The 20,600-nt window shown below is 52.5% G+C and overlaps 1 protein-coding gene across 6 annotated transcripts in view; it reads right to left on the bottom strand.

Moving 5' to 3' along the window:
* Positions 1-20,600, bottom strand: part of FLT4 (fms related receptor tyrosine kinase 4) — a 58,291-nt gene that overhangs the window by 32,244 nt on the left and 5,447 nt on the right. For all 6 annotated transcript variants that reach the window (XM_065029792.1, XM_065029791.1, XM_065029790.1 and 3 more), the window contains exon 2: positions 3,899-3,995. In XM_065029792.1, coding sequence (XP_064885864.1) covers positions 3,899-3,995 — 97 coding nt within the window. The remainder of the gene's footprint in view (positions 1-3,898; positions 3,996-20,600) is intronic.

Below are 20,600 nucleotides of genomic sequence, written 5' to 3'. Positions count from 1 at the left end.
TAGAATCACCAGTGTGTTGAGGACCAGAAGAACACAGGGATGAGGGCATGCCAGGCTCACTTGGGTTTATTTCTAAATCTACACTCTACATTTGGGGAAAGGTCCAGGCAGCAGTTTTGGATGGTTCCCTCCCTCCTATGTGTCACCTTTGAAGATTTGTTAGCAAGTTGTTTTCTTTCAGCTCTGTGATAATGTGCCTCTGGGTGACAGATTCTGCTGATGCCAGCTGGAAACAGATGCACTGTAGGCTTCTCCACAGCTGTTTTCCTAAATCTTGTTAGGACAGATGCTCTTCAAGGGAGATGTTGCAATTGGCACCACTTTTCTTCAATCCTCTTTGAAGCTACCAAGTGTGGAATGTGATGGGCAAAACTGGCTGTGGCTGTGTGGCTTAGCTGGGATAAGACAGATCCTATTTCAGCACCACAGAGGATGTTCACAACAGTCACACACATGTAGGAAAGAGCAGCAGGTGTTGTGTGTCCCCAGATGCTGCTCCAGAGCAGCCATGGCAGGGCATTGCCTTGTCCTCGGGCTCCTTCAGCCCTGCCACAGTGCTCATCTCCTCCATAGGAGTCGAAAGGGCTCCAGGGTCAAATTCTTCCTTTCTGACAGAGTAGGGTTTGTGCAGCCACAAGCACTTGTGAGTCAGCTCTATTAATGAGTCGCTGGGCAGCGAAGGGCAACCTTGCCCTTATTTTTCTATATACCATGGCTGGGTGATGGTCCTTCTTCACTTGAGTGCCCAGCACCTGCAGGATGGGATGTGAAAGGATAGGATGGGATGGGAAAGGATAGGATGGGATGGCACAGCCAGGATCGAGCTCATCCCTCCAGAGGTTTCTGCTGTTGTGCAGCTGGCTTCTGTGGGCTCTGCTCCAATGTTCATGAACTGGAACAGCACAAGCTCTTTGCTTTCCCTGAGCACAGGCTGCTGAAGGCATGAATGCAGAGATTCACAATATTCTTCCTTCTTGAGATGGGAGCTAATAAAAGACGAACTGTCCATGTGGGCATCAGCCCCTTTGCCCTACTCTGCCATATGCTGAGATCAAAACATCACTGGGGCTCTCAGCCAGCCCTGGCGTGATCTGTAATTTCAGAAATGCTCCTATGCTGATCCCTCACTCTGTCTGGACCTCTCAAGGGTGACAGGGGAACGTGCCTGTATGTGATGCCATTTGCAAAAGCAAAGCTGCAGCATCTGCTGGCTCTTTGCAGGTGTGCTGTGGTTTTGCATCTCTGTTAAGCACGCCCAGCTCCAGAGGCATCGCTCATCCCATGGCTGGCACGGACTCTGGTCACCGATGAGGCGAGGCGGGCTGTGGAGCAGGAGGGGGGCTGCAGAGCTGCGGTGGGTGAGATCCAGGCTGCTGTGAGGGAGCCTGAGAGCTCAGTCAGCTGCGGGACTCTCACGCTCGGTGGGTGAAGCTTGAAAGGTCTCCAGGGAGTCTCACATGGGGTATTTGAGCTCAGCTTTCTGCTGCAGCACTGCTTCAAGCAGGCCTGTGCTCCTGGCGCCAGGGCAGCTCGAAGAGCAGCCAGAGGACATTGTTCTCAAGGGAAGACCAGGGTCAAACTGAAGCCACCTCCAACACAATGCTCAGCAGGGAATCCCTGGATCCTGGATTTGATTTCGTATGTGTTTCTGCCCTACCCTGCCCCACCACCCTCTCCTTTGCCTGTTCTCTTGGTGGTCTGCATGTTTTTCCCTTCAGCTTCCATTAACACAAGCCAGGTCTTCCCAGGGTGGGCCATGGTCCAGAGAAGAGGTTGGAGAAGCAGCTGGGTGTAATTAGAGAACCAGCGACCAGGAAAGATTTACTTTTCATTGAAATGAAGTAATAGTGTCCCACAGTCAAAATCCTTTCCTCAAGATATTAGACAAACACAAGCTTGAGATCTCGGAGGGAGAAGGGGAAACTCTGGGCCACACAGAAGATGCTGAGACTTATCTACCTGTGGATGGTGCAAAGGACAGTGCACAGCCCCTGAGGAGCACATCTGGGACAGCAGGGTGCAGAGGTGGGGGTCAGCCAGGGAGCAGCAGGGGCAGAGGGTGCATGGGTTTTAGTACTGTTTGCAGATGGCCTTTTTGCACTTCGCCTGGCCAGTTCAGTTTTGCACAGCACCTGGGAGCCAGGGGTAGAGATGTTCCTTATCTCAGCTGTGTCCACGCCAGCACGCTGTAGGGATGCTGTGCAGCGAGCCTGAAAGACAAGCCTTAGCACTGCAGCAGGAAAGAGGGAGGTTGCTGACACTTGGAGTGACTCTATAGCTTGTACAACACTCCCTGCAAGGGCAGGCCATGCCGAGTCTGTGTTGGAAATAAGATTATTTTTTTTCCACTTAATGTGAGTTTCGTTCATATTAATCAATACACAACAAATGCACATGGAAAGGACAATCTTGTCGTTCACAGTCCGGAAGAGTTAGAAAACAAGGGCTTTCCACTTCATGGCTCTAAGCAGGTATGTTCATGCTTGACTGCAGAAGACACTTTCTTTAAGCACTCCTCTACCTTCAGTATGTGCTTTAGTCTTGGCTTAATCTGCAAGCAACACAGTCTTGAAGACACTTTCTGTGTCCCTCTATGGGTCACTGCTGAAAAAGAGTCTGGCCTGATTATAAGCTCATTTGGAATAATCTCACTGAATCTCTCCTCTCTTCCAAGGTTTTAACGGAGTGTCTGCTCCCACATCCCTCTGTGGAAAGAACTGCCATTGCAGAGCCCTGGAGTTCCCAGACTCCCTCCTCTTCCTCTATGCCCCCACAGCAGCTATATGGTTGACCACAGTCCTCCACCTCATGCATTTCCTACAACCAAGCACACACCACAGCTCCTCAGGTCACCTTATGAACAAGCGCACAACCACTTAGCTTCCCAGACCAAGTGAAATCAGTTCAGTACAACCTTCAACCACCTCTTCTTTGTTCCTGTTCGCTGGCTACAAACCGATTCACAAAGTAAAAGCAATGCCATCTGTTCCAGGAAAAGTTAAATATGTTTATGACAAGACATGAACACAGTGCCAGCCAAGTGTTTGCTGTAATTGCTCCATGGTTATATATAACACTGAGAAATACCCACTTGAGGCCCACACTGAATTTATACCCCCATTGGGCCCTAGCACTCAGATCCTGAGCACAGATCTGCTTTCAGCTGCTGAAGGGAAACTCCAGCTTTGTCAGGAAAGTTGACCTTGGTCAGTTCTCCCACTTGTGTGGGTTTTTTTTCCCGAGATAGGGGGTAGTGCTGAGAACATGTACAGCTGAGTGTCCCAGCATGGGATAAATCAGTTCAGGCATATCACCTTCTCTGAGCCACAGTCTCCAAAATGACCAGGGATTCTCCAGCTCCTCTCACGGAGTTATTAGCCTGGCCTGGCTGAGGTTTCTCTTCACCTCAATGTGTCCAAGTAAGAGTGTTCAATCCCAGCTGGAAGCCTCTCACAGCTACTCCTAAGTGCAGCCTTGTATTCTGCTTGGATATTTCTCACTGTCCCCCAAAATGACCTGCCAGATTCAGAAACCAGAACTACAACCCTAGCGGCCCTTGATGAGGTGAGAATAAGCAACATCAGAGAGAGACACGAGAGTCAGGAAAGCAGTTTCCCTGAAGAGCTTATGTGGAAGCTATCAGATCATGCAAATGCTTCTCTGTCTTCCTTCTGCCTGCAAGACTACAGCAGAGGTCATCACCATCTCCCCTGAGACGTTTTCAGGTTTTCAATTAATTAATTAGATGAATTCACACTTGGTGAATGTGGCAGATTTCTAGTTGGCCATGCCACTTTGCAGGTATACCACAGCCAAGATGTCCCCAAGTGGGCTCTCCCTGCCTGGTACTCCAACACCCACCAGGTAAGAGCAGCCTAGGCAGAGCCATGCGCCTTACCTGCAGGTGATGGTCAGTGTGTCCTTGGCGTTGATGACGTGTTCCTCCTCGGTGATGCTGAGAGTAGGGGGGGTCATAGAATAGCCGCTCACCAGATCTGTGGAGAGAAAGGAGAGGGGGGGTGATGCAGACATCTGCTAGTCTGGACCCACCACTGTGGGCAGCCCCTAGCTTGGCATCACAAGCCCAGCAAGGGGCAAAACCTCTTGAAGGAAACATCCTGTAGGAGTCTGCTCTTCAACGACAGCTCTAGGGCTGGGGCCAGAGAGCCCCTGGGCTCAGACTAGCACAGAGAAGGGACAGAAAAAGAGTGGAAGACAAGAAATCAAGGAATCCAGGTGTGGCCATTCCTCACCAGGTGACTGAGATTGAGCTCACTTAGACTACTGCTCTGAAATGATGTTATCTGATAAGAGGAGAGAGTCTGGTTGGAGATTTTTCTATATACGTGTAGTTTTCTGTAATAAAGGGGACAAATCAGGGGTGCCCAGATACCACAAATGCAAAACTCTTGCAGTTGTACGGAGGTGGTTCCAGGAGCCAGCAGGCATTCACTGAGCGCCCCTGTCCTGCCAGGCACTCTCGGGTACCCAAACACGACCAAACCTTTGGGGATTACAGCAGCTCCCTGCCCTGCACCACAGCCGGGCAGGCATTCCGGGAGTGAAATTATCCAGGCTCAAGGATGGGCAGGTAAACAGATTATTGCACACTTCTCCCAGGTTTTTCTGGGAGAGTCCCACGTGTGTGCTCGCATCTCTGGCATGCCAGACACGCACCCTAAGCGAGTTCCTCGTGGACAAAACATCTCGAAGTACCGGTTACCCTCAGAGAGGTAGCTGTTGTTTTTCATTAGCACAGTGTTTCTGTCATTACTTCATGATCTTTATCTTAAAACTCCAGCTTCTGGAGACAGGAGATAATTCAAAAGAAAAGTTTCAGTGACTGCAAAAGAGAGCAACCAAAAATAGAAAAAAAAGATGTTGCAAAATGTGAAGCTGTGACTCAGGTGGATGCTAAATGCTATGGAAGAAAAGAATGCAAAAATACATTGCTAGCTCACTTTTCTACAGAAAGGTGAGATTTTTTGCAACTGCGTTCTGTGTATGTCTGTCTGTGTCCCTCGTAGCATTCAAACCCATTTATCAGAGAGATCTGGCAGGGAGGGAGAGGCATCGAGGACGTGGTGTTTCCACAGGTTTCACAAGCAGCAGGAATGCCATGTGCTGCCTCTCCCCCAAAGCTGTGTCCTGAGGACTTGGGCCTTGGAAGCCCCATGGTAGAGCCAAGTGATGAATGTTTCTGTATGGGGAGACCTGCTCCAGGAGTTGCCAAATGGCTGCCAGGCCCTCTGACACGAAGCCTCTGAGCGGTGGCATGGGGAGCCAGGCCTGCGGATAAGATGCAGTGCCCGGGGTCCAGCGCCACCAGGAGAGGCTGCCAAGGGGGATACAGCGGTGGAGGGACGTGCCGAGCGGCACCGCCAGCACGGCCAGGCCAGGGCTGCCGGCCTTGTTCTCCCCGATTGTTCTCCACTTCCTTCCCGCCCGCGCGTGGCTCCGAGGTGGCTGTCCCCGCGGCTGCCCCCATGGCAACGGCGGGGTGCCGGCCACCTCCTCCCGCCATCTCCCGCCTCCTCTGCCCTCACCCGCGTGAGGCGGTGTCAGACCAGGGGCTGTCCCAGCCCACCTCCACCTGCGCAGGGGTCCCGCTCCCCGTGGCCTGTCCCACAGACTCCCCTCTCTCAATGACAACGGCAACAGCAGCCATTTTTCATCATCAGCGGCACTGTGGCACCTGGGACCAAGTGGCTTTTGGCCCCCATGGAGGACACCCTGCCTCGCGCCTCCAACCTCCCCTTCCCCGAGGAAGGGGACGTCAGACGCCACATACAAAAATGTGCCCCTGGGCTGTGAAAATAAATGAGCACATTTTTGGTAAAATCCCTTCAAAATGTAACAAGGTTTATTAAAAAAAAAAGGCGGAGGGGAAAGGAATCTGATCGCTAAGCTGTATTTCCTATTAATGCCGGACACACTTATCCCAGTGCAAACACTGCTCTCCAGATGGCCATAGCCCGATGGTCCATCACTCTGGCAAGTGGCCGGGGCACCCGCCACCACCAAAGAACTCAGCCCAAAATGTGAAAGATACAGCTTGCCATAGGGCCCCAAAACCCTGGCACGGCAATCCCCAGGGCTGGCTGTGACAGGCGCCCAAGTGGGTCTCAAACCAAAACCATCCCTTTTGCTTGAACCATTAAAAATGTGGTCTGGGCTGGCAGGAGCCTCTCAGCCATTGCCGTGTACCACATTTGCCCCACTGCTGAATCTAATGGGGGAGCAGGACAGCCACAGAAATAATTCCCTGCCTCCCTTCACGTGCCGCTTGGTGACCTGTGAGCAAACAACACCAGGGGGGTGGAGGGGAAGAAAGAAAAAGTACGGTCTGTGCAGGTTGAGGCTGTGGGATTCCTGCAGATGCATCCTGTCCACGGCCCGCCGCGAGTACAACAGGAAAAGGAACCACTGCTGCCTCCGAAAGCGCTGCGGGGCTGGGGATGCTCCTGCTGCTGGCAGCCAGCACCGGGCCGGCCCTCACAGACGTCCAGCCTCCTTGCCAGCACTTCGGGGACTCCCTGCATCAGGCGCTAGCTCGTGCTGGGGACCCACTGCTCACCCTGACACCTCATTTTGGGGCTGGCACTTTGGGTGCTGGTGCTCACGGCCAGCCATGGCACTCAGGACAAGCAAAGGGATGCACAGCACTATTCCCAGCCTGCGAAAGCATCTTCAAGGACATCAGATTTTCCCCCAAATATCCTCTGTCCCTCTGTGCCTGCCAGCCAGATCCACCCCACTGCTGCCCGTACCCTTTCGCTCCCTGAGGCAGCATGTGCCTTTCTATGGTTCTTTCCTGTGTCTTACTCTCCCCAACACTCAGCTTGGTGCTGGATTTGGCCATTAAATCTCTGCTAACCGACATACAGATGGTTTGTGTCTCTGGCAAATCCCAGGGTGCGAGGGAGATGTCTCCAGAGCACAGAGCGTCTCCTCTCTTCTGAGTGCCTCCTTCCCCACCTCCAACCCCACGGAATCTTTATCTCCTCAGCCCTCTAAGCAGACCTCACCCTCTTGTGCACACCACACTGTGCCCTTGCAAGGGGAGAGCATTAATGTAATTAAAAAGGCATGCGGCAGCCCCGGCGAGCTTTGTTTTTTCAAGATGGTTTCCAAGCAAGTTGGCAGCAGGATATTAAAATAAACAGAGGGGGGATTGATGGGATGCGGGAGAGGAAGCAGGATCCCACAGCCACTCACACCTTGTCCATTTTCAGAGAAGTGCGTTTCCCAGCAGTTTTCCTAGCCTTGATCTCTCAACATGTGGCTCTGAAAGCGGACAGGGTGCACCAAGGGCCTTAACACTGGCGGCTCCTTCATTTTCTCCAGCCCCCTCCACCTCTTTCTGCACCCTGAAATCACTGCTGCTATCATCACGGCAGGGCTGCCTGCTAGGGTTCCACATCCCACGGCTCTCCCTGCCTGGTGGGGGAGCCACACTCACCCCAGAAAGCGCTACCCACCCCAGGGTGTCTCTCAGAGACTGAGCAGCCTGCAGGCTCCAGCCTTGTGCCAAACCTTGAGCATGCTGTGGGAAAGTCTCACCATGGGCCTGGTTTTCCCTTGTGGTGGCTGCAGACGGCTACATCACTGCAGAGCAACGCCTGTGCCAGAGCCAGCATCGCCGCAGCGAGCAATGGCTTTGAAAACCCATGCAAAGGCTGTGTGTGGGTGGAGGCGCAGGCATGGAATGGCATGGCATGGCATGGCATGGCATGGCATGGCATGGCATGGCATGGCATGGCACGGCTCCCGCTCTCTGTCTGCTTCCACTCGCAGGAAGGCCTGCACCGGATCCTCCCTCCAAGCCCCCACACACCACCTCAGCCCCTCTCCGCTTCCCCTTCCCTCCCTCTCTGCTGAGCTGGCCCTGCTGACTGATTAACGGGGCACCTTTCCGGAGAGGGATTTTGTTCACACTCTGTCCTTCTTGCTGACTTCCTTCCCTGGCACTGGACTGGACCGCTCTGGCCACGGACACCATGTGTCCCCAGCTAACCGGCACAGCTCAGGCTCCTGCCACCAAACTTACTGCTTTGGGGTTTTGTGAACAGAGCTGCAAAATAACATGCATAGAGCAAGCCTGGTCCAGATGAGGCTGCACACTCCCACTTGTCCCCCTGCACCTTGCACACCCAGCCCAGTCCAGCCTGCTCACGCCAGTGCTATACTGGGGCAAAAAACAGGCTGGGAGGGAAAAAACCCTGTCCTTTCCCCCAGCAAAGCTACTCTGATCCTGCAACCTCCCCATCTCTACTTTGCCATGTTCAGGCAAAAATTCCCAGTCAATGAGCATCCTGACAAAGCAAGGCAGGAACTCGAGAACACTTTCTACAAAGCGATTTCTAGCAGATTTCTACCGCATAACCGTATTCCTAGACCAGGGCTCCAGGATGGAGCCCCTGAATTTACCTACATCCTGAGGCTGCAACACAAAGCACCTCAGATGAGCCTGTCCCTGGCCAGAGCTTGACACAACTCTGAATACCCTGGAATTGCTCAGCACCCAGTGCTACTATATAGCCTGATGTGGCTCATCTTGCAAAGCATGTCCCATTTCCTTTGGGTTTTACCCCCAGCCCAAAGCCTTGGCTGCCCCAAGGTGCCCCAGCAGGCTGGAAAGCCAGTAGGGGGGCCCTGCCATTGCAAGTGGGGCAAGGCACGCACTTAGACATGCAGTCACACACCATAGTTACTGTTTGAGAAAAACCTGCCCTTGGACAGCTAACAATAAAATTTCGGTACCTCGCTATTGGGGAGCAGGGACTGAATGACCCCTTTTGAAGCAAAAAAGCAGCAATAGCTGGCACCGGGCGGACAGGGATGACAAACATTGCTCTGCCCTTTCTGCAGACCTCTCCTCCCGCTTTCCAGGTTGGGTCTGTCTGAATTAGCAGCATTTGCTGGTGAAACGGCATGTGTACCCTTACACCTTGCTCTGCAGGAACTAAGGCTGGCACCGCAGGTGACATCTTCCCCCTCTGCTGCAGTCACCTCTTCCCTGCCTGTCCTAGTGCCAGGTGCTGCGGGACCCCCAGTTGCCCGCAGATACACGGGAGGTCCATGTACCAGAGGAAGAGCTGGGCCAGCTTCCCACCTACGGGGCTGAAGTTCTCCCGCAGAGCGACTCATCCTCACACATGGGGCAAGCATCCAGCTGTGGGCTGGAGCGACAAAGTGTGAATGTCACGAGTGTCACGTCATGCAAGAAGCAGGCAGCTGGCAGAACAGCAGGGGGAATTTGAACGCGGGGCTGTCAGCTCCTCCTCTTCCTTCTCCTGGTGCTCGCCAGCACACAAAAAGGCTTGTTTCGTAGAGAGGTGAGATATCACACGAGGCTGAGAAATGAATGGCAGGCTCTGGCCATGGTGAGATGAAACACCAGGTGTTTTCTCTCCAGCCTGACAGCGGGCAGGGCGAGCCCCAAACCACGCAGGGAATTCACACTGAAATGGAGCAGGTTCTGCATGGGATGAGGGCTGCGAGGGCAGGGTGACAGCCAGCCATGCTCACCCTGGGGCTGGGGTGAAAACAGAGCGGTGGCATGTTAAAGGGCTCTGTGGGCAAGATGGAAACAGACTGAGGTGCAAGCAATGACTAAATTAAAACTTATAATGATGGAAAGCTGGAAATCCCCCCACAATCTATGCATTTGCACAAGGGCAAAAGAAACAGGTCCCTTCTACGGGGTTCATGAAAGATATTCCTTTTTCTTCAACTCAGGGTTGCCCATTGCTTCAAACCTGACCCAGAAGAGGTTAAACAGAAGAGGCCTATGCTCCTCCGTGCGGGATCAGCTCCTCTGCACCCTGCCTTACACTATGGCAGCATCGCTGTCCCAGCCACACAACAGAGCCCCACGCACCAGCAGCTCACTCAGGCCCAGGGCAGCACCTTTCCTCTCTCACAACAGGCAGTGCTGATGGTGAGACAACACTCCCCTGGTCTAGAGATTTGCATCCATGAACCTCAAAGCCCTGTTATGTCATCAAATCAAAGTGTGCCTTCACCATTTTCTGAGGATATTTCCAAAGCATCAGATGCTCCTCTAACCAGCTGTCCTCCTTCAGGTAATGCAAGGGAATAATAATTATAGCAACTCAGTCAATACTCACAAACACAGAGGTGACCATCGTTATTGGGTGTCTGATCCCTGCTGCCCAACAGCAAAAGCCTAACGAGACATTAACTATGCCCCAAGACACTTGTGGGTTTGCCAGTGTCTGGAAGCAGGATACCCCTGGGCAGGGACCAATCTGAGGGCTGACGAAGGGGCTACCAGAGCTGGTGGAAATGCTGCTTTCTTGGCACCTGTCTCAGAGACACCTCAAACACCATGGGTCTGCAGCAATGCCAGGTAGGGGGGAAGGATGCGTGTCCAAAGAGACAGGGCATTTGAAGGACACAGAAAAATCAGGGCTCTCCTTCAGCTCAGCACCTGTGGCCAAGGAAGACCCCAGCCAAAGCATCCCCTGCCAGCCAGCCACGTGGGGAGTGGGATGGGGTGGGCAGAGGCATGAGCAGTGAACCCTGCAACAGCAGCATGGTCCTGACACAAGCAGAAGGAGCCACAGCCAGAGTGGCAGCACCATGAGAACAGGTGACCTGCTCTGCTCTCCCAGCCCCTGGCACTTTGTGGCACCATGTCCGTGCATCCAGCGTCCGTGGGTCTGGCCAAACAGCCCCACAGCCTCAGTCCAAAAGGTTTGTCGAGTCAAAATGCACGCACACCAACAGGTCCATTTAGCCTCCCAGTGCTCATAAACTTTTATTAACTAGTTATTTTCTGGCAAGGCACAAAATCTCATAACCACCCCCACTGATGGGGAATGAGGCAAAGAAAGTCATGAGCCCTCTGGGCTACTTCAGCTTTTGGACTTCAAGCCAGCAGCCTTATCAGGGGACACAAACGTGAAAGCTGGAGCCACTTTTAAGAGAGCTGGGCTGTCCTGAGGAGCAAAGCGACCCTCATGTCCTTCAGTCCCAGTCCCTTGGTGCCTCCAGAGAGGGATTTAAATCAAGGTATTTCACAAGCCAGCTGCCCCGAAGCAGAGCACAGCTACACCCAATGCCCCACCGTGCTGCCACCTGCTTTTGGGACTCTGGTCTGCACCGGGCACAGACAACCCATGTCCTTGGGACCTGCCACCACGTCATCCCAAAGCATCCCAAAGAGGGGTCAACGAGCGCCTGTCTGGGAGTGTTTATCTGTCTGCCTTTCTCCCTGCACAGGAAGCACTATCTCACCATCGCCCTGCCTTGCTCCAGCCCGGTTTCCTGCTCCATCCTGCCAGGTTTACCCTGCTTTTTCCTCCTCCCCTCCCCCTGCCCCACGGCTGTCAGACCATGTTTGCATTTCTGTCTCCTGCCGTCTTTCCTCTCTCTACACCCCCCCGTGCTCGCTCCCTACTCCATCCTCCCCGAGAGGCTCAGTCCTGAGCCAAAGTTAGCCTCTGTCAGGTAGCCACATGTCCGGCCCGGGGCAGCGGGTCAGCCGGGGCCACCCTGCAGACCTCCTCCAGGATCTCTGCTGTCAGCAGCCTCCCTGGGCCCGGGGGAGTTGGCTGTTTGCTGCTCTCGCTGGGGTGAGGGATGCTCCCACACATCAGAGAGCTCGTTTCCCCTCTTTGGGACACCCTCCCAGACCTTCTGCTGTTGGCCAGGGGCTGGCCAGACACTGCTTTGTTTGGTCCCCCATTGCCTGAATCACTCTGGGTTTGTTGGCTGCCTGATCTTGCCCGGAGAATCCTTTTCCTGCCTTTGAGATAGAGGATGCTCGAGCCATCTGTGCATTTTATTTCCTTGTAGAAACTAACAAGCCAAGGATTGCTTCCTCTCCCTGACATTTCGGAGGACAGCTCCGGCTCAGCGGGATGCACAGGGAGGGGGAGCCCAGTGCCTTCAGACAGGAATAGGACCTATTCTGTCCACAGGATTCACTTCCCAAGGAACAGAAATCCTCAGACTTGCCAAAATGCCTGTGGCAGCTCCTGCTCTGCCACCGCCGCGGCTCTGCAGGAGCCCAGGGTGAGCTGCCCTGCTTAGCATACACAGCCACCCCTCTGTCAGCGTCCGCTATTAACTGCATGGCTAAACCCTTGCAAAACTCAATTAAAATTATCCTCCCACATCTTAAGGACTGTCAGGTTGCTTCTCTTCCCGTTTTAATTTACTTCTCTCAAAATCTTGCCCTGCTCACATTCTCTGCCCCTGCAGGATGTGATTAATGTGGCGTAGAAAGAGCAGGGGGATTGGATGGCTTTAGGAGACCGGTAACAGAAATTAGCACCGTTCATCACGTCTCTAACCTGAAGGGATGCAATGGATGGTCCACAGCTGGAGTGAAATGAGTGTGCGTCCAAATCTGGTAGCTGGCAAACAGGCATTGCCATCACAAAGGGATGGCAAGAACGGGCCCGGGAAATCCCTCACATGGGACCTGGGGATCTGGGATCTCGGGAGGTGGCTTGGGAAAAGCTTGTACTGCTGCTACCTCCAGTTAACCTATTTGGAACTGCTCAGAAATTGCCTGACCATTGCAGGATTCACAGTATAATCCTATCCCGTGTATATCCAGGTGCAATCACAGGGGCTTCAGTGTGCTGAAGTTCCTCTGGCAGCAGAGGGTACAAACCCACGGGACACTGAAGAGACATCTTTGGCCACTGAGAAGAAGTGAGAGCCTATGAAATGACACAAGGTAAACCACTAAAGGAAATTATTATCCATTGCTTCTCACACTGTACTTGATAAGGTTGAGGCAGATGACAAAGCACCTTTACATGCAACTCAGCTAGACTGTGGGCTTTGCCACTGTGGGATAACCACAGAGAGATTCCCAAAGAGAGGGACAAGCACCCAGAGCACAAGTCACCACCAGCTCTTACAGTGATCCAGGTGAGACATCCAGGTCTTGGAGTCACTAAACTTCTAATTGCCAAAACAGAGTGGGTGCATCAGGCCAGGAGCTCCCTGCCCACACCAGGGCATCATCCCCTTTTTCAGATCTCAAGCTGCCCATGCCAAGGTCAGTGACAGCCTGGGCAGAGCCAGGACCAGCCCCAGCACCTGAGCAGGGGCTTCCATCCACAGCACCAGGGCTTTGCTGCATGGAGACAGAGGAAGGAAAGAGCCCAAGAAGCTGTGGAGAGGAAACCAATGTCTCTGCACACTCTCAGTTTGGACATCATTAACTACATCTCCACCATGAGCTGTTTCCAGAGGCTGTGCTCAGGTGAAGCTCCCGTCAAAGCAAGCCACAGATGTGCTGTTGGGGAAGATGGAGTTCAAGCTAAGCGAGGCCTCAGCATCCAACACTCGCTGGGAGATGGGGAGGCAGAGGCAGCTGACTAGGAAGTCAGACAGAGCCCGAGGGTCAGCACTGAGCATGGAGAGAAAAGGGCAGCAGCATTTGGAAAGCAAGCAGCAAGTAGCAGGTTTGTTTTTTTACTTGATGTGTGTGGGCTTAATTGCCAGCCTTTGAAGTTTAGCTCTTCCCAAGACCGCTGGCTTATGGACAGGCTGAGCAGGAGACTGAAGAAATTCCTGTGCCTCATTCAGGGCAGGTTTCCCCCGTGTGAGCAAACCCTTGGACCCTGCCTGCCTCCCGCCCAGGTTGCTGCAGCCAAGCTGACCATGCCGGGCTTTTTCAGGGGTCTGTGAGCCATGCAGCTGGACTGTGAAGCACTGTGCCAAGCAGAAAAGACCTGCTCCTCCATCCTCGTGTCCCTGGAATTTGCATCCAGATGTTTGCTACTTAGCTGTGATTTGTAATCAACTCAGAGCCCTCAAACCAAACAGCCGCCCTGGGGCTGGCAGTGCCTGTTCCCCACAGCACAACCCATCCTCAAGTTGATCTGCAGCTGCTGAGTGAGAAAGAAGCTGATGAACAGGGTAAGTGGGGAAAAGAGTTTTGCAATTAGATCTTGGCCTTGGAAAACCTGGATTCAATTCCCCATCTGCTCCAAGCTCCCTGTGAGCCCATCATGCAGCCTCTTTGTATTTCCATCCCTGCCTGAGCCACAGAGGGTAGGGCAGCAGGAATGGGGCTGCTTTAGCTTGGAAAAATAATACTGCAGCAAGAAAGGAGGAATCTCTATTCCTTCTAATGAAAGATAACAAGGAACAAAGAAAATGGATTTCTCTCAGAACCAAGGTGACATGAAAAAGCTACATTAAATGAGGGTGGGTCCAGAAAGTAGAAAGCACAAGCGCAGTGCAGAAGGAATTTAAACTTCATGATCGTCACAGCAGAGTTTTCAAGCACCAAGTATAACCTAATAATAATAACAACCAAAAAAAGCAAAGGGAAGAGTGATCCTGGGCATGCGAGAGAGCGGCTGCCTGGGAGCGGGAGAGCACGGACGCTCCTCCACGGCGCAGCGACTCGCATGCACACCCGCACGTGCACACACGCATCTGCACGAGCCCTTCTGCTGCCTCTGACGGGGTGGGCACAAGGGGAGGCAGGAAGATCACAGGCACACGCTCTTCAAAGAAGAATTAGTCATCAGAGGTAGCAGCAGAGGAAGGAAACCTCAGGTACGAGGTCAGACGTGTGCAAGCAGAGCGGGCTGCTGGAAGAGGTCTGAGTGCTCGCCGCAGATCTAAGAGCCCTCCTGGCATCCACACGAGCAGGAGAGGAGGTGCAGTTCCCTGAGGTAAACACATTTACAGCAATGTAGGAGATAAGAAATTTCAGCCCTCCTGGAAAACACTGCACAGCTTGGCTTTCTGCCATCCTAGAAAGCAGCCAGAGCTGGCCAAACCCAGACTCTTCCCTGATGTGGTTAATAAAAAATCTTACTTTGCTCTCTGCAGGATCCCCAAGAGGGACAGGCTCTAGAGCACACAGCTAAGCTGTCCCCCCACATAGGGCTTTGCTGGGTTGCTTCTCACCCCTGGGTCAGTGATCCCATCTGCTCCCAGCTGGGCAAAGAGACTTGAAGATTGAGAGACTTGGGGCACTGGGAGGAAAGTTGGCCCCATGGGGCTGCCCGGGGCATCGATGGCAAATTACAAACGCACACTCTCAGTTTCTCTTGGCACAGAGCTGTGACCGCAAGCCAGTACCCGCTGCAGCAGGAGATGATAATCATCATCTGTGAGAGCCAGAGTGTATCAGGGCATTCACGTCACTTGAGATTAGCTGGCTGTTTAACATCTGCACCGATTTCTCTCTCCACCTCCACATAACACCCCTCACACAGCTATGAAACTTATTTAATTCCCTTCCAAGAAAGTCTGAGTTGGAAATGTCACACTTTGTATATTATAGCACAGTTCCCACAATGAAACATCAAGCCCAAATGGCAGTATTGGACTCTGGTGCTATTTGAAGGTCAGTAAGTTAAAACACCTTATGCTGCTTTTTAAAAATAGCTTACAAGAGGGTTACCAAGTTTCATAAACACCCAGATACTCTCCTGTTAACACTCAGAGGCTGACTGTTGTTTTCCCGTTCAAAGGTGCTTCCCTTGCCATGCAGCTCAGCGGGGAGAGCACGCAAGCAGACGCAATGGGAAGGAAGCGTTTACACATGCTAATGACTTCCACTCAAGGAGCACAAGTACTAAAAGGGAAATAGTGCTAAAGAGACAACACACCGCTTCCTTGGCTGTCCTTGTTCGGTCACTGCAAGGTACTCGGTGCTCAGAGTTGTGGATGAGACTGGGGACACCCTTCCCAGCCCCACGGGGAAGCCAAGGCATGAACCAAGGGAAGATGTGCTGGCTCGGACCGCAAAGGCAGGAGAAGCCTCCTGGCACTGGGGCCGTTTCGACATCACACTGGGCCAAAGGCAGACACTGGGCCATTCCCAGTAACGTGGGTACGGGGCCAGAACCCTCCCAGGTGCTCTTCAGGCCGTTTCACCACACACATCTCTCTTCATGCCAGCACAGGTTTCCTAAGTTCACATGGGGCCCTGTTTATTTTTTTTTTATTTTTAAATCTACTATTGTGTTAAGAAGTGTTTTTCTTTTGGCAAAGGTTACTGCAGGGCCAACGCTGTTCAGAGTCTCTTGCCTTCCATCACTGCTACAACCTCTGAGCAGGAGCTTGGTGGGGCCAACACCACTTATCTTTGGTGAGGGCAGGCTTGTATTTCCACCACCATATAAAAGAGAGACCCCAGTGCTCCCCCTCTGCCCCAGTGCATTCTTTGAAATGCCACCCAGGCCTTGTTATTGCTGGGAGGCTGGAGAGCCAGGGATTAACTGCCTCAGGCTGCATTAAACTTTGTTTGTCTAAGCAGCCAAGGGTGAGGAGAGGCCATAAATACAGGGTGTTTCAAAAAGATGGACCCAATTTGAAATAATTTTTCTTTGAAATGATGTCCATCTTTTTGAAACACCTGGTGTTGTGAAACACTGAGTGTTGTGGAGCGGCGAAATTATGCAATGTAGGCACCACAGTGGTGGGCATCATGTCTTGGGATGAGCACAATTCTGGTGTGACCAGTGTCATTGGAAAACTTCCTGACCCTACAACACAGGAGGTTTGGGGACATCAAAACCCATGCTCATGTGTTCAAACTGGGGACATTAAGCTACAACCCATGCCTTCTGGTTGCCTCTGTTAGTCCTTATAGCACACGAGCAAGAAAATGTGGTAGATCTACTGGACCAAATAGCAAAATGCTACCACAATACTGTCACCCAAGTGGACACATACTGGGGTCTGAGCCTGTTTGCCCAGAACAGGGCAGTACGGGGTACGCTGTGGCTCCCCTTCACTTGTGCACTGGGACATCATGGCACAGAGAGGAGAAGGCCAGGGTATGACCTGACCCCATCCCAGCACCAGCAGTACCATCAGAGCCAGCACTTACAGCAGCCCAGGACCTGCTGAGCCTGACAGTTTGGCAACAACCAAGAAACCAAATGAGGAGTCATCAGGCCCAGATGCAAGCTACATTAGCTAAATTGCTTTACAAAGGCATCACTGGGTAACTCTGTTTGCAGGCAAGGTGGTTGCTTCTCCCATGTCTCATTCCAGCATGAGGACCACACACTGACCATCCAGCGGCTTGTTGTGAATCACGTGTGTCCCACAGGAGCATCCTGCGACACAGCTGGCCACCACGCTTTTGGGACACGCCGTTAAACTTCTGCCCTTTCCTTCCCAAGGGCCGGGCACTGCAGTCTGATGAAGGCATGATGGCCACTTAGACCGGATTACACCTCACTGGGGACTCTGCTCAGGCTAGGACAACCCAACATACAAGTGATGGATTTCTGTGGGCGCTGGATGCTGTCACCTCTGCTGGATGCAGTTTTGCTTCTGCCACCATTCTGAGCTGGCAGTTTCCAAATCTGACTATAAGCCACAATTCGTGCCCAACCTTCTTGCCTTAGTAAATATCAAGATTTACTGTTGTCCATGGAAAATATTGACTTGACCCTTACTTTTGTCAGTATTTATTTTTTTAGGTCACTATATCTAGCATTAATCTCAGCAGACACCAGTAATTCAGAAATGGGCAAACAACAGTCACAGATAGAGAGGCAAGCCCAGAGCTGAGCCTGACTGTCAGCACACACGTGTGTGTCTGTGCACACATGTACACACATCCCCCAGCCAACGGGGACCTTTCACACATGGGGAAAATGATGGAGCGTTTTCCAGGCTCTGCGATGCAGCCTTGTGCTTTCTGTAGCTTTTTGGGAGGAATACATGAAACCAGCAAATATTTTATAGACTTCTTTGCTGCATGAAGGGTCCATGTACCTCTGTAACTCAAGCAGCTGACGGAGCACCCCAAAACCCCCTGTGGGTCTCCTGGGTCTCATGAACACGCAGACAGACCTTCACAAACTTGTGGAACCACTACCCAACTTGGTGAACCTGGCGGGCACTGTGGGGTCTGCCAAGCTCCATGAAGCTCTGACAGCAGCCAGAATGGTGAACCCACTGGTGGGACGGGTGCTTTGCATCACCTGGAAGGAAGGGGCTGGTGACCCAGGTAGGAGGCCTGGCTGCCGTGTGTGCTGCTCACTGGCCCGTGCTGACTGCTCAGGAAAGCCATCACGAGCTTGGAAACTCTTTATAAGCTGCTCACATGACACAATTACCCAGGGGCCAGATGCTGAAGCCCTTTTTTCTCTCTTTCCTCAGACCAGTCTCCACTGAAGTCATTGAGACATTTGCCTAAATACAACTGAAGGACTTCAGGATTTGGCCCAGTAATAAAAACTTCCTTCCTTTGTCTGCTGCTCATTCCACATGATCCCACTGCCTCCCAGCCTCCTCCTGGCCACGTCTCCTGAGACTGGGGCCATCAGTTGTTTTGGTTGATGCTGTTCTTTCATTTTACCCTCTGCAGGACTGTGCCTGTCCCCTGACACAGCTGCCATGACAGAGGGAGCCAGGGTGACCAGTGAGGAAGAGGATGGATTGGGGGGTGAAATGCAACCTGTCAGAGGGGCATTGTCAGCCCTGGGGACATGTACAGGTGCAGACACTGCGTGGGTTGGGAGCTGTCTCTGCCATCACTTGGGGACCTCCCCAAAGGCAACTCTTTCGGCATCTCTTTGAGGATGGGATGGAGTGTCTCCAAAAAAGCCTTTCTGCCCCTGCTGACCATAGAGCAGGTGCTTTATGCTGTACACTAAAGTTCTGTGTGATGGGGACTGGGCGAGATGACTCCTGCCCAGGAAGGTACAGCAGGAAGTTAATTCACCTCGCTGCAATGGTGACTGTGTGTCACACTAGGAAGTGACACCATAAGAAACACATAATTTTAAACAAATAACTTGCAATATGAATTTTCCTGTTTTTCCTGTCTCCGAATAGCCAGGAGGACACCAAACCCTGTTATCCCCCATGGGTACCCAAACCCCAGCATGGTCATTTGAAACGTGCACTGAGGTTTGGGGCAGGAACTCCCACTTCCTTGCCATGTCCACCAGTTCAGCACACACCTATGGCACTGATAGAGCAGTAAATAAACACAAATACAGCAATTCCCTTCTTACCAGTCTCCCTGCCTCTGCTGCTTTATGACAGAAAGCAAACACAAAGGAGTTCGAACTTAGCTGAAATGAGAAGCTTTTGGTCCTGAGCTACCAGCATAGCTTGATGACCTAAACCCCAATCCTGCAGCTCACGGATACTGAGGTAGGTGACCTGGTTGTACAGCAGATTGCTCAGAGAGCACAGAAACAACCCATGAGAGTTCCTGCTGAGGTCTTCAGTCTTGCAGGGAGAGTTTTAATATCGCTCAGACAAAACTGACACGGTTGGACACGCACCTTGGAGCACACAGCCCTAACCAGCCCAGGGAACACAAGATTCTCTGAGCAGCAGAGGACCGGTGATCTCAGGGCTGTGAGGCTGTAGCACAGCCTTTGCATCCCAATGTAAAGCATAGTGCATTGCACAGAGGAAAACTGAGTGTCCAGCAGTAAGGGCTGCCTTGCTTAGGGCTTGCTCTTTGAAAAATACAGTCTCGCCGTACATTCTGCCCTTTTAAAATACATTAATTGCCATGGAAACAATGCTCTTATTGGCATGGGAGCAGCCTGGTGGCCTCCACAGATGCAAGATAAAAATCAATGGATATATTGAAATATAAGCTGTATTTCAGGACCTTTTGTGGTTTTGGGGCTGGTCACCATAGGCACATATATGAGAATGGCTCAGACACTAGCAAGATGCCATCTACTATGGAGAGAAAGCTGGGGACAATAAACCATGAAATAACATCCCTTTTGCAGCGTTTATCTGCTCCGTCAGAGCATCCTGGTATGGGAGTCAGTGCCAGTACTGCTGTGTGCACTGGTCATCACTCCCAGCTCCTGCTGATGCATCCCAGACCAGGCTGCCCTTCGCGTCCTCACTGCCAGCGAGTGGAAACCTCGCCTGGTCTCAAGCCTCGGCAGGGCAGCTTTGCTCCATGCCTCCCTGCTCCCCATCCACGGCCCTTTCCACCAGCTCACATGCCTCACCAAAAGTAAGAAAAAAGTGCTAGTGTAATATATATATATATATATATATATGCCATAGTTTCTTGGCCTTAGGAGTCTTTTAAATAGTACCGAGGGCATTTGTACACAAACCAGCACAAAGGGAAGGGCTGCCAGTGCTATTCCCGCCCTACCCGTGGTCGCCCCTGAAAAGCCGGTGCAAAGGGCAGCCCCAGCTGCCTGGCAATCCCCTCCCAGCAAAGAGGAGCGCTGCTCCGTTCCCTGCCATGCCGCCCATCATAAAGGGGTCCCTGAGCTGTTATCAGGCAGTGACAGTTTCCGCCATCAGATTCCTCCTGTCCGTCAGGAAAGCTAAATAAGGAACGTCGTTCAGGCGGCTGCAGGAAGAGGGGAAATGCAGGGACATCCGGCCCAGCTGCCAATTTTTCCTTTCCCATGAACCACCGCTGACCTTCGCCAAGGGAGAACCTGGACACCCAGCCTGGCATTGGCACCGCTTGTCTTCGCTTAGCCCTTCCCCAGGGGGCTGCCCCAGCCTCTGAAGCCTGCCCAGGTGGGTGGCTTTGCCATGCCATGCAGGGACACCGTGGTGGGATGGCACATGGCTGCTGTGCCACTGGCACCAGCACCGCAGAGCAAGGCTGGAGGACTCAG

Source organism: Columba livia, chromosome 14 (assembly GCF_036013475.1).
Source record: "Columba livia isolate bColLiv1 breed racing homer chromosome 14, bColLiv1.pat.W.v2, whole genome shotgun sequence".
In the NCBI taxonomy this organism is placed as follows: domain Eukaryota; kingdom Metazoa; phylum Chordata; class Aves; order Columbiformes; family Columbidae; genus Columba; species Columba livia.
The sequence above is the reverse complement of the archived record's forward strand: the minus strand, read 5'-3'. Positions and strand labels throughout refer to the sequence as shown.